We start from the raw sequence: 13,943 nt of genomic DNA, 5'->3' as shown, positions 1-13,943 counted from the left end.
GCAAAATATTTTCCATCGGGGAGGTATGTTTTACCCGAATCCTTCCCTGGCACAACCCCTTTTATATCATGTTCTTCTATAGGTTGCGCGGTGTGAGAAATAGCCTAGACTTTTATATATTTAACCTCGAGGACTAGGGGGAGGAAATGACATCTTATGAAATGGCCCACTGCATGTACCCATAAGATCTTGGGGTACCTTGACCTAACGAATAATTGTTTAATGATTTTGGAGAGTGGCAAATAAGGATGAGATATGCCAACAAGTTCCAAAGGAAAAATATCCTCCTAGTGATAATCTAGTTTAATGAAAATCAAACACATGTTTTATCATCTCTAAAATTAAATGTTGGATCATGACCTAAAACTATTGTGGAAGGACCAATGGCGTGGACAACGAAGTTTAATGGTTGAACTTGCATGGTTATATAAATTGACTCTGACAAGAACATGGATGTCTGTAAAGTTATTCAGTCTAGATGATCATTCTTGTAGTCGCATTGTCATTGTGGGGTTGATTTTTCCATTGAATAGAACAATATACTTTCAATCTTTGATTTGGCTTGTGGGTGTAATGGATTTATTGATAAGGCCATGTACAATTTCGTCCGAACTAAACAACCTGCAAGGTTTTAAATAGTGGTGGAAATTCAAAGTGATCCTGAAGATCAAATTTTTCTTCTGGTTGTTGATATTGGGGAGAGTTCTAACTAAACAAACCTAAAGAAGATATGTTGGATTGCTGACTAACAATACATGTGCTTTTTCATGACATGAAAGCGTTGATCACCTCCTGTTTGGTTACCCTTAAGCCTGTTTTGTTCGGGGAGTGTTTCAATTTCCATATGCCAGGGATTTGGTTGCCAGGTTTCACTTAGTGAGGAATGTTGCTACTAAAACCTGTTTAGAGATTGCTTTTCAAATCCCATGGTAGACTAAGAAAATAGACTATCGTAAGATCCAAGTGGAATTATTTAGTCGGCTCTTCTCCGGCTTGTTTGTAGATTTACCTCGGGTTATTTGTCGTCGTGAAGTTGGAACCGCGATATCGAGGTCCAGGTGGCAACGATGAGCCATGGCGTGTGCTTTGTTCGACGATCTTCTGTGGAGCCAACCTTACATAGTTCTCCTTCAAAAGTTCTCCGTCAAAATCAGAGATATGTTGTCCTTGACATGGTGGTTGGATGACGGGCATGGGTCTTCAAGTGGTTTCACACGACCTCTTTGGTGTGGGCTAGGTCATGGTGGTTTGCAATGAAGTCGGATCACTTGCTCGTGGAGAAGGGGCGATGATGACATGTGCTCGAGGAAAAGTGACGACGACGATGCCTATGTGCAACCACAATGAGGTTTTCTTTGCAATGGTATATGCGTTGCTCAGCGGGTTGTGACATTTTTCGCCCGATTTTCTATTGAATCAACTCTTCTAATTATTTTTTTAGAAAAGGAGGATTACCCTGGGCTTCTGCATCAGAATGATGCATTCAGCCCCAACTCTTCTAATTTATAGATGAGGCGGATCTTTTGCCTCCGTTTAAAAAGATTGTATTGTTATTGGCATGACTATTGGCGTAAACCAAAGATGTGAATGACATTACGACTAGGGATTGAGCTACTAGAGAAGGCGAGATTGGAAGTGTGGCTGTACACTAGTATGTTGAGGAATTGCCGGTCGATAACGTTGTGCTAACAGAATCACTATGGAGCTTGTTGCTTCAAAAGCACACTCAAATATTGAGGAGGTTGTGTTATGGTGTTTTCATTCTAGTTTTATTAATTCAAAGAATTTGTAAATGCATTCATGTTCTAGGGTGTGTATCCTTTTCCTCTAATGTTGGCTTGCTCATTGGGCGGTGTAACAAACTCTCATAAGTTCTGTTAATGAAGCCGGGGGCAATCCCTTTGATAAAAAAAGTAAAGTAGATAAGGACTAGCTGAGTTAGACATGGAACATGATGACTGTAGGGAGTGTATTGCTCTCGGGTGCCAGCACACTCTATATGGATAAATAATTTAGAAATTGCAAAATAAGTCAAAAAATCAGATTTTTTGGGAGACAAATATGATCAAGTATTGTACTCCTGTAAAAAGTTTTGTCAAGGAATGACTTTCATGGTATTCTGACTGGAAAAAACAAATTGAACGATATATACAAGCTATGGTTCACGCTATTTGTCCTTAAAAATTTGTTATTTTTGCCCTGAAGTCAACGCGAGTTATTCCTTGGTGAAACTTTTTATTCGAGTGCAATAGTTGATCATATTAAAAGATTCAGTTTTTTTGAGAAGCAACTTGGAGAGATACCAGAAACGGTAGGCACAACAGTGGGGCGACAAAGCAAGGAGTTGTGGTCTTCTCTCGGATCATGTTTGGCCTGCGAGATCTTAATAGTGGTGGGGTTAGTCGGCATGGCAACGACCAACCAACTCGTGCCTTTTTTCCTTTGGGTTCGCCCTCGTGTTGGGGTTATGGCTCCCTCCTCATTTGGTGGTTGCGCGGCGACCTTTAGGGTACGGTTGCTTCGCCACTCTCTCCTACTACGATGCAACCGGGTGGATTACTTATTGCAGTGAATAAATCAAGTTTTATTAGCATAATCCACGCATAACCAGACAGTCATTTCTTTATCAGGGTTCATCCTGTTTGATTATTTTAGCGGTCACGTGACTACAGTTCTTTTCATTAGAGCCAGTTTAGCATATTCTCTTTCATTGGCTTGAGCCCACAATTCTTTCAATTATAGCCAAAAAGCATAATCTTTTATCGTCAAATAGCGCATGAGATGCACAATAGTTCGCGTCTGGGCCAGTCCACTGGCAGGCACCAAAAGGACCTCTGTTTGTAAGGCACGAGTATAAATACAAAAAACGACAAGTTGAAGGATTGAACTCACGACATAAAAACTCGACCACTCGGTGCTGGCCACTCAAATAGATGAGTCCTGCTTAACAATGACCAGCGGGAACGTTTAAGAACATACCGCATCACCATACTCAAAACCTTTTTTTGAAAAAAAAATCGAAATTTTCCAAAAAATAATTTGAAATTTATGAATTGCTAAATATATTTTTAAAATGAACAATTTATGAAATCCCTAGAAGTTTTTCAAAATTTTTGTTCATTTTGGAAAAAGATGAACAACATTTGAAATAGGGTGATATCTTTAAAATTCACAAACATTTATTAAAAACATGAACCTTTGAAAAAGCACTAACTTTTTTTGAATTTGGGAACAATTTTTTAAAACAGGAACATATTTTGGACATTTATAATAATTTTTGAAAATGTCTTTATTTTAACAACGATAATTACTTTGAATTTGTGAACATTTCACTAAACAAGAATATTTATAGAATCTAGAACATATTTTAAAATTCAATTTTAATTTTAAAATCCCAATTTGTTTTCGAGAACACATTTTTTTTAGAAAAAATGGAACATTTTATAAAATGAAAATTTATTTTGAATATCCTGCCTTTTTTGGAAAACAAAAAGATTTTTGATTTTTTTTTGTAATTTTGAACAAATTTGGAATGAGAAGAAAAATTTATGGCTGCACGCGGTAAATAGGGTTTTCCTAGCTGTGTGCGCAGGGAAATAAGTGGTCTGGCTTTGACCGGCCACAAAGTGCACGGCCCATGTATGAAAATTGCTTTTTTTTCTAGCAGACGGACAGACAATAATTCAGTACCACCTTGGATATGAAAAATAACTTTTTAATGGTGAATAGATGAAAAATTCGAAGAAACGTACCTTGCTTTACTAGTAAGCATGCACGTGCAACACACGTCTCAAACGTAAAACAGGTGAATTCACATAATATAAAAAAATAAACGTTTTTAAAAATATAAATCAAATAGATACACAATGTTTGATGTCGCTCAAATTGTATTTTCAAAAGCAAGACACAATAGTGGTTATGTTGCTGCATAGAGTAATAGCAGGAAAATATTCTCATTTAAATAAAATCAGCAATTATTTATTAATGCAGTAATATATGCATGTAGTATAGTCTTCTCTTCGAGTGTAGCCAGGAAAAAAAAGTATAAACTGCCTTACGGTGCAATCATATTGTTCAAGATGCTTAATTCTCGAATCTTATTTTATTCTACTAATCTGCATAGCAAAATATATATTTGTACTAATTTGGATCAAATTATATATATTTTTTGGTTGTGTGGACTGCCAAAAGTATATAGCTACCTACTATGGATAATAGGAAATAGAAGATGATATGTGACTACAACGACTTCTATATGAAATAAAGATGATTTACAAGAACTAATTGAAATGTAAAAGGGCTAAAATAAATCCAATAATTATCATGATAGAAAATATTTATCTGGTTTTGTATGTGTTTATGCGTTGGCAACCATACTAACTTACAATGATGTAAGACGTTTTGTACGTATAGAAACTGAAATGAGTTATGAAGAAAAATAAAGATCGAAGGAAAAGTATTCTAGAGTATTTGTCAAGCTTAACCTTATCAAGCTTTCAGGTCAGCTTCTAAATTACAAAAAAAATGATGAATCCTCAAATAAGAAAGAGCCAACAATTTGGAACATGCTACAAAACTGGTGAAGATAGAAAGCATTCATCCTCTTTTTCCTTGTCGTAAGGAGTAGCTTCAGCATACATTTGTAACAGTGTAATACCTGATCCGAAAAAAAAGTTGTTCATTATTATTATTGGAGGAAAGAGGTGCGCAGACAAAGAAAGAGAGGCGGTGCAAATAAGGCCTTAAACAACATGTCTTCAAGTTTGATGATTGCAGATATGTTGGATCATTCGAAACTGCACAAGTATATAAGAATAAATATATATGCCAAAATAGCGAAAGGTATTTGGTTTCTCTGTCATGAAACTGAGTACAATTTATATGATTTCTCTGTACCAATATACGGCAGCTGTATTAGGACAGATCATTTGAAGGATCTATTTATTGGAACTCAGCCAGATTAGTTTCTTCATTGGATCCTTCTGTATGGTAAAATTCTCTTTATTGGAACGCAGTAGAGATTGTATAACTTTACAGAACAGCGAGACATATTCTCTAACAACAGTTACGGAGTCATGTGACCCATTTTAGATGTATAGAATCATGTAACTGAAATAGTAGTACATCTTTAATATCTTGCCTCCTACTGAATCTTACATAATTTACTGGATTGCTATGCAATTATGTTAAAGTGACGCGTGTAAAGTTTTCTCTAAGAATGAATCATATATTCTGATTTCCAACCTATCCCTGGAGATAGTGCCTAGGCAGGTGCAACCCACCTTAATTCCAGGTAAAGCAACGTCATACGTAAAACACACACTGATCAAATAGCACAAATAAGGCAATTCTAATCAAGGGGATGGCTTTACCTCTTGATACGGTCCAGTTTAATGCATATGGTGGTACGAAGTAAAACCCAAGGAAGCCGACATGAACATGAGAAGTAATTATGGGAAATAGACTCTGCATTTTGACTTCTTCAGTATCCCTCTTGATTCTACTTTGTAAGACAAGATTGTTGCATTTTTATGTACGTGCCATATATAATTACACATTTTTAGTACATCAATCGGCAACCTAAGGTAATCCCAAATCTATAATTCTAGATTGCTTGAAGCCCCACGATTCTTATAATATGTAATGCACGTGCACCCACTGAACAGACACTTTGTCGCCGTGGGTGCTGCGAGCGGAGCTGAAGTCAACGCGGATGCCGATGGTTGCCGGAGAGCATGCCCTGGACGTGTATGGAGTCGTCGCAGTAGCGGCAGAAGAGCGGCTTGCCTCCAGGCAGAAGACGCGGCGATAGCACGTGTGTTCCCGGAGGAAGACAAAGCTCCTCGCACTTCCCCCATCGTGGCTAGCGTGCATGATCGCGGCAGGCGGCTCGCGATTAGCTTCCTAATAGGATGGATGCGTCCGAGATAAGTTTTTTAATAGGATAGATTTGTCCGAGATTAGTTTCCTAATAGGATGAATGCACTCTAATTTAGTTTCCTAGAATAGGATGCACACATGATTATTAGTTTCCTAATTGCTCAGGCGTGGAGTTTCATATTTTCCTCCACGGTGGAGTACGGTCAGTAAATGTAAATTGCTAAGTGCACACAGAAAATGGTTTAGGTTAAGGCTAACCGTTAGATTGATTTTAGTGGGCCTAATCGTGCGGTGATATTGGATTTGTGTATGCTTTGTGGGGTGTGCTTAAAAAAGTTCTTGTTTGATTGTTTAATAGTAGTATAGATTAGTAGATATTTTTATAAAAAAATGGAACATTTTCTAAAATGCAATTTTATTTTGAATATCCTGTCTTTTTTGGAAAACAAAAAGATTTTTGAATTTTTTTGTAATTTTGAACAAATTTGGAATGAGAAGAAAAATTTCAAGTGTCGAACATTTTTTAAAACAGGAAACATATTTTGGAATTCAGAATTGTTTTCTAAATATAGAAAAAACAAATCAAAATTCTGATTTTTTTAATTTTGTATTTAAGAATAAAAGCAAAAAGTCTAAAGTTTATAGGTAAAAAGAAAAAATAAATAGAGAAAGGAACAAAAAATGAAATTTAAATAAATCACAGAAAAAAAAGCAAACGGGCTGGCACAACCTTGCGCCCTGTGAGAAGGTCAGACTATTTGTTGCCACATGCGGTAAATAGGGTTTTTTTAGTTGTGTGCGCAGGGAAATAAGTGGGTTGGCTTTGATGGGCCACAACGTGCACGGCCCATGTATAAAAGTTGCTTTTTTTCTACCCAATGGATGCACAAATATTTAATACCACCTCGGATAGGGAAAAAACTTTTGGGTGGTGAACGAATGAAAAAATCGGCGAAACGCACCTTGCTTTATTAGTAGGTATAGATATAGATATAGATATAGATATAGATGAAGTATGAGTTTAGAAATTCCATGACAAGATGATGGAGGACGTGGGAAATAACGAGATAGTAATAGACTGGCAGTCACATGTTGGAGAGTTACATTTTATAGAGGAGAGATGGTAGAGAAACTATCACTGCCATTTTTCTGCCAATCCCCAACTTATGAAGAAGTACGATTATCCATCAAGTTGCTTGCGATACAGTAGGCTCTCTTTCTTGTATCAAGAGCCATGCAGTTTTCCATTGGTGAATCATTTTACCCCTCCCTAGGGATTATCTGGATGTGATAGCCCTTCGGAAACACGATCTCCGATACGCGTTGTACTTCACCACCTTTTATCTCCTTCCATCTGCCCAAGGGTTGGTCGCGAAGGAACAAAGTTTGTTCAGTGTAGTCATATGAATTCCTAGTATTGAGATCGTATTTTTTTTACACAACAGTTACCTGTACTTTGTCACCAAGGTGTGAAGGAAGAGTGCGATCTGAATCCTGCTGAACTCTGCTCCCACACAGAGCCTTATGCCCCCTCCGAATGGCATGAAGTTCTTCAGCAGGGCGCTCTTCTTCGACTCATCCTGCAGATTTCTATTAGTCTAGTTCATTTATGTTTCTCAAAAAAGATTAGTTCATTTGTGCGTCACCAACCTGCCACCTCCATGGGTTAAATGTCAACGGATCTTTGAACAACTCTGGGTTCATATGGACAGCCATGGGGCTGATCATCACCAGCCAGCCGGCCGGAATAGTGTATCCTGCATCAGGAAAAAATTGTTGGTCCATTAACTAGCACAACATGACGCACTGCAAAATAATTTTTTGGGAAGATGATGAACTGTCTGAGCTAAGAGTACCTTTCACTTGCACGTCCGTTAGTGTTTTCCTGAATATTCCAGGGGCCACGTTACTGACGCGAGCTATCTCATTAGTAACCTGCAGAGAACGTTGGCTTGAGTAGCAGTGTGCATGGTGAAACTGTTTCTATGCTCCAACTTGTAATAAGTCAGTCTAGTTATTGTTCTAAGACTAAGCCTAATTAGTTGCTAATTAGTGAATTCAAGGTAGTAATAATGAACTAAAAACCTGAGCAGTGAAAGTCATGGACTTGTACTCTTCCCATGTGATCCCGGACCTGCCATCTTCTCTTTTCTTCAGAATTGCTTCATGCTCCTCCTGCAAGAAGGCACACTTTTTAATCTTATCTGCAGCTACTGTCTTTGTTCTTTTAACCATTAAAATTGACAAAACGTACACTTTTAGGAGTAAACAAAGCATAACCTTGAGTGACTCCACTACATTGGGGTGGCCGCTGAGGAACTTCATAGCGACCGTGAGTGATGATGATACTGTTGCAAAGCTGGCGAACAAGAGGGCGGCCATCAAGTCTACAGCGAATTTCTCGTCTATCACTCCCCTTCCACTCTGTAGCTCGTTGACCACCTCGTCAAGGAAATCACCGTGTCGCTTTTCAGGTGCGCTGAGCCTTTCTTTCAGCAGGTCCTTGAGCACCTTCTGCACGTTTTTCCTTCCCTACAGAAGCATCAGGACAAAAGATTGTGTTAAGCTTAACTTTATTTGCATCATGTACTGCATGCATCTTCCACATGCAGAGGGTGGGGGTCATCCTTTTTTTCAAAAAAAAAAAACATCATCAGCAGATTCAAAAGTAACATGGTCACTTTTGACAAGCTCCTCCACGACTCTTTCTTTGATGTAATTAGGGTGATCCCATATATTCCTAGGTAGAGTCACAATGGGACTTCTTTTATGCACGCACAGCCGATGATATATATAATCGGTTCACAACGGAGTTTATTTTATTCTGTTAATTTCTTAACAGTGAAATTTTTATTTCTTATTTTAGTTCCCAGCGAATTTCATTTCCTGTTTAATTCCTTCCCTTCACGCCTCATATAATTATAGCAAAATTTATTCTTTCTTTTATTCTTTCCTTATGAAATTTCTTTCTTTAATTCCTTTCTTCATGCCTCGTATATAATAGGAAAATTTATTTATTCCTTCTTTCCTTTAATTCCTTCCCTTCCTGCCTTATCATTAAGGATGAAATTTATTTCATCTTTTATTCTTTCCTTTAATTCCTTCCCTTTCCGCCTCATCATAAGGATGAAATTTATTCCATATTTTATCTTCTTTCCTTCCATGCTCATAACAGCAAAACTTACTCCTCCATTTAACTTGTTTCCTTCATTGAATATTTTTTGACAAAATTCGTTTAACCCATATAAAAGTATATCTTCTTCTTCTTTCTCAAACAACATGATAGGTAGGTGGATTGATTCGTGTGGGCGGACTAATTCCTCATGAGCTGGATTCAAGCCCCACATGAGGAACTTTAATTTTTGCGGGTTGGCGGGGCGCGTACGGAGAGGGAAAAAACAGGACAACATGTGGGCGGGCTGGGCACGTACGAAGGGAAAAAAAATAAGGCGACGTACAAAACAATTGATTGGACCAAAGAAGGTGGAGAAACAATCCTCCCTTTAAATGAAGAGATAAGTATAGAACATTTTATACCTGTATGCATGCGTAGAATGTTGTCCCAGGGAAATACAGCGGGAAGGAGACCAACCCCTGGAAGAAGGCATCGAAGTTCTTCCTGAGTTTCCTCGACTTCTCGGGACCGAACCCAATCAGCTTCTTGGCCGTGAGGTCAAAGATCATCTGCATGGAAGGTAAGCAAATGGCAAAAATATACAAGGCCCAAAATTATTCCCCCATTCTAAAATACAAGGCGGCAAAAATATACACGTAGCACGCACTCTTGTATATTCTGATTACATAGTGATACTTACGTTGGCCACGGCGTCCTTGACCTCGATGGCAGGCTCCGCGGCCCACGCCGCGAGGCTGTGCTTCACGTTGCGGTCCATCTCGGCGAGGAGCACGTCCTTGAGGCTCTCCAGGCCGAAGAGCCTGGACGCGAAGCTGCGGATGTACTTGTGGAAGGAGCCGTCGTAGGAGGCGATGCTCTCCTTGCCGAAGATGTTGTTGGTGGTGTCCGGGTACCAGCTCCGGAACAGCTTGCCCTCCTGCTGGAAGATGAAGCGGTTCACCTCCGCGTCCATGGACACCACCACCGGCTGCCCCACCAGGCTCGTCTTGAACACCGGCCCGTACCTACACTCAGTTGCACGGAATCCTCTTCACTAATCCACTGCTGCTTAAACTAATCCGAGTGTGATGGTGACCCTCGTTTGCTTAACTTGATTACCTTTTCAGCCTTTGCTTGTAGAAGACCGGCACGTCGAGAGAAGGGCTTGGCTTGAAGAACTGGAAGGTCTCGCCGACGAGGGGGAGGCCCATGGAGCCTGGAGGGAGCCTCCCGGTGCTGCACGCCGGGTTCGTCCACTTGTACACGCAGTGCGCGAGCCACCCCGCTACGACGACGGCGAGGCCGCAGAGGGATGCGTATGGCACCTGCGAGTAGCCTTCCATGTTGAAGCTACAGTGTACCTCCCTGGATCTGGATTTCTGCTTCGGACGAATACGGAGGGTGGCCTTGGGCCGTGTTTTATATTGTGTGCAGGTGCTGTCAACCCTCGAGGCCGCGATGCTTGGCTCTAAGATTTTTGTCCTGCTCACCGGCTGACATCCTTCACTGGATACAAACGGAAATGCACCTATCGAATTTTGAAGAAAAAAAAAGACTCTGCATCGCCTTAATTAGCGGGATTTAATTGTTCAAATCTCTTAATTGACCCGGTTTATTCTCCTGGGCATTAATTAGCATGATTTAATTCTCCCGTATCTTAATGGAACCGAGGTTTCCTCCTTTACCATTAACTAGAAAAATAGCCCGTGCGTTGCAACGGGGTAAAAATTCATCGCACTCCTTCTGCACTTCCAATCCAATCACTATGGTTTAAAAAATATGATCAAATATTCCTAACATGAAGAAGAATTGTTTTTTCAAGCCGATCATCTTTGCAAAAAGTCTAATGCATAGTTTCTTTTTTGCGGGGAAATGCTTGCATTGTTCGACTTGCGGCCGTGCTTGTAAACAAATTTTCTTCTCTGAATTGGCTATAGGGACCCTGATTAATAATATATTTTTAGGTTTGTTATTGAGATAAGATTAAGGATTTTATTGACCATCCTGTTTTAACTAGATCACTATGCAGCCCCATATAATATTTGAATGCACAACATTCATATAATCCTTTGTATATTAAGCAAGGCATGTGATTATACCTAGCCAAACCTCGGGCCGGGCCGGGCTTCGGGCCGGGCCTAGCCAAGCCCGAGCCAAAAAACCTGGGCCCGAGCCCGGCCCGGCCCGGCCATCGGGCCTAGTTTTTGGGCCCAAGCCCGGCCCAAACATGCAAAAGCCCGCCGGGCCTCGGGCCGGGCCCCTTAAGAAAACGGCAAAAATGACGGGCCCGGGCCCGGCCCGGCCAGGCCACCGGGCTCAAATCTAGGCCCGAGCCTGGCCCGGGAGCAGCGTCAGGCCAGGCCGGGTCGGGCTTTTTCGGGCCGGGCTGGCCGGGCCAGGCTGCCCATGGCCAGGTCTACCTGTGATGCTGCTAACCAATGCCAATGTCTGATGTATATTTAGGCAGCCCATAATGTTCTCTTTCTGCGAATCTACCTGTGGTTGAGTTGGTTAGGTGGACAGTGGTATCCCCAACCCACCAGGGTTCAAATCCTGGTACTCGCATTATTCCTAGATTTATTTTAGGATTTCTGGCGATGCACTTTCAGTGGGAGGAGACGTTCCCGTCGACGACGAGGCGCCTACGGTGACTTCATAAATCTCAAGATGATATGCCGACTCAGTCTCTCGGAGGTGCTCATAGGGGTAGGGTGTGCGTGTGTGCGTTCATAGGGTGAGTGTATGCACGTGTATATGAGCGCTTGTGTCTGTACTGATGCTCAAAAAAAATGTTCTCTTTCCTTATTCACGTTCAGGATTAGATGGAGTCCTTCCTTGTTTTCCTCCTTCCTTATTTTCCTAGAGTGGACTGCTCCTTCTGTATATTCCCTCCGTTTCTTTTTGACAGAATATTCCCTCTCTTTCTTATTTCTGAGATCCTCTTATTTTCTTCCTTACTTTCCCTCATATTATTTCTTTTTTTGCGGGTGAAAAAGGATTATTATTGATTACTCAGGAGCCAGTTCATTCTTATAAAGGTGAACTTATAAAGGTCAGGGATATCACCTGGACCTGAACAAGGTAATAGCTTATGCCATTATGCTCTCTACGTACATGCACTAGCTTAACTAATCTCCCTTCTCCCATGAGCCTCTTAATCCGGTCCACAAGCATGGAGTAACAGGACTGATCTCTCTCTCTTCCTATGATCATGTTGAGAGCAACAAGGCAGTCTGTTTCCACTACGATAGGTTGCTGCGTCCATTGTAAGGCAAGGTTCAGGCCCTCCATACATGCAAGTAGTTCGGCCTCTAGGGGTTCTGCACATGACCTCAGTTCTCTGCATGAGGAGAATATGATCTCGCCGGCACTATCGCGCAGAATCATACCCGCTCCAGCCGTACTAGTAGATGCACAGAACGAGCCATCGACGTTGAGTTTTGTCCAGCCTGCAGGCGGAAGTGTCCATCGAATTTGCGTCCCAGCCGCAACAGGAGCATGTGATGTGGGTTTCGTCTGCACCACTGCATCGATCACTTGCTTGCCCTTCACTGGATCTACACTTGGGTTATTTTGTATGCCCACAAGCGAGTCGACGTAGTTGAGGAGGAACCTTTTGGAGGCATCGACCGGGGCGGCTGCTTGTGATGTTTCATCTCGTTTCGTACGTGCCAGCAACGCCATAGAGTCATCATGAGTTCCATCCTCTCTGTGTCAGGAAGGTCGCAGAGAGTTTGGGCGAGCCACTCCAAGCCCGTCCTCTGGAACGACGACGCAGCTGGAATCCTCCATCTCTCAGCCATAGCTTGCCATAACGCCACCGCCCTCGGGCACCTGCAAAAGGCATGAAACGTGTCCTCCGGCTCCATAGCGCAGAGAGGGCATTGATCAGATACCTCCAGTCCTCGACGTTTTTTATTTACCCAAGTGGGCAAACAATTAGTGATCAACCACCAGGTAAAGGTTCAAACCATGGGAGGAGCAGGGCACCTCCAAATAAAAGCCCAGATGGCTCGTCGCCTGTCCGGTGCCCTGCTCGCCGCGATTGAAGAAGATCGAAGATGATCCTCCAAAGCAAGTCGATAAGCGCTCCGCACCAAAAAGCATCCATTGCGTTCTGGACCCCATGCAAGGATGTCATCTCCCATCCTCGGTGATGTTCTGATCTTGGCTATCTCCTCCACGTCCACCGAAAAACATATCTCCTAAACCACATCCATACGCCAAGCGCCATGGTTGTCCAGCAGGTCACTCACCCGGCGGAGACGACAGCGACCCTGCGGTGTCACCGGTCTGCCGCTGCCATTCCTTGGGAGCCAGCGATCATGCCAAATTCTGATGGAGTTCCCATTCCCCACATGCCAAACAAGCCATGTTTTCAAGAGATCGAGACCATGTACCACCCCTTGCCACGTCACTGAGGCACCACCTGAGAAGAAGGTGTCCTCCAAGCTGCCATTTAGGTAGTACCTTGCCTTCAAAATACGGGCGCACAGGCTATCCGGGTTGATCAATAGCCGCCAAGCTTGGCGTGCGAGGAGGGCTTGATTAAATAGACGCAGATCACGAAAACCCAGTCCCCCTTGTGACTTCAGTTTGATCAAATGAATCAATGCTCTCCAAAGGATCTTCCTCTTCCCTTTCTCCATGCCCCCAAAAAATTTCCGAATCATTCTCATAAGGTCATAGCAAGTGGTCGCCGGAAGCTTAAAAACGCTCATTACGTACGTCGGGATGGACTGGGCTATAGACTTGATGAGAACTTCTCTCCCACTCATGGAAAGTTGGGATCCATCCCAATCAATCATCCTCTTCATATATTTCTGTTGCATATTTTGAAACCTATCTTTTGACATACGACCATTGGGGGTGGGAAGTCCCAAGTAACGCTCCTCAAAACATTGCTGCTGTACCCCCAGAATACTCACCACTGCCTCTCGATCAGCAA

The 13,943-nt window shown here is 41.9% G+C and overlaps 1 protein-coding gene across 1 annotated transcript; it reads right to left on the bottom strand.

Moving 5' to 3' along the window:
* Nucleotides 1-6,896: 6,896 nt before the first annotated feature.
* Nucleotides 6,897-10,366, bottom strand: LOC119356030 (cytochrome P450 87A3-like). Its single transcript, XM_037622924.1, has 9 exons — nucleotides 10,115-10,366; nucleotides 9,696-10,020; nucleotides 9,418-9,564; nucleotides 8,161-8,412; nucleotides 7,966-8,055; nucleotides 7,737-7,815; nucleotides 7,531-7,637; nucleotides 7,330-7,460; nucleotides 6,897-7,234 (listed from the first exon to the last, which is right to left on the bottom strand). The coding sequence occupies exons 1-9, from the start codon at nucleotides 10,336-10,338 to the stop codon at nucleotides 7,141-7,143; spliced, it is 1,449 nt and encodes a 482-aa protein (XP_037478821.1). The 5' UTR covers nucleotides 10,339-10,366; the 3' UTR covers nucleotides 6,897-7,140.
* Between the last annotated feature and the right edge of the window lie 3,577 nt (nucleotides 10,367-13,943).

The sequence above is a fragment of the Triticum dicoccoides genome, chromosome 2A (genome assembly GCF_002162155.2).
Source record: "Triticum dicoccoides isolate Atlit2015 ecotype Zavitan chromosome 2A, WEW_v2.0, whole genome shotgun sequence".
In the NCBI taxonomy this organism is placed as follows: domain Eukaryota; kingdom Viridiplantae; phylum Streptophyta; class Magnoliopsida; order Poales; family Poaceae; genus Triticum; species Triticum dicoccoides.
This window is presented reverse-complemented; position numbering and strand designations above follow the sequence as displayed.

Excerpts from the sequence above, each read along its gene's own strand:
- LOC119356030 (XM_037622924.1), bottom strand. The coding sequence starts at position 10,338 with ATGGAAGGCTACTCGCAGGTGCCATACGCATCCCTCTGCGGCCTCGCC. Across the intron at positions 9,565-9,695 it reads TCAAGGACGCCGTGGCCAAC|ATGATCTTTGACCTCACGGC; the intron begins GTAAGTATCACT and ends CCTTCCATGCAG. Across the intron at positions 7,816-7,965 it reads CCATGACTTTCACTGCTCAG|GTTACTAATGAGATAGCTCG; the intron begins GTTTTTAGTTCA and ends CGTTCTCTGCAG.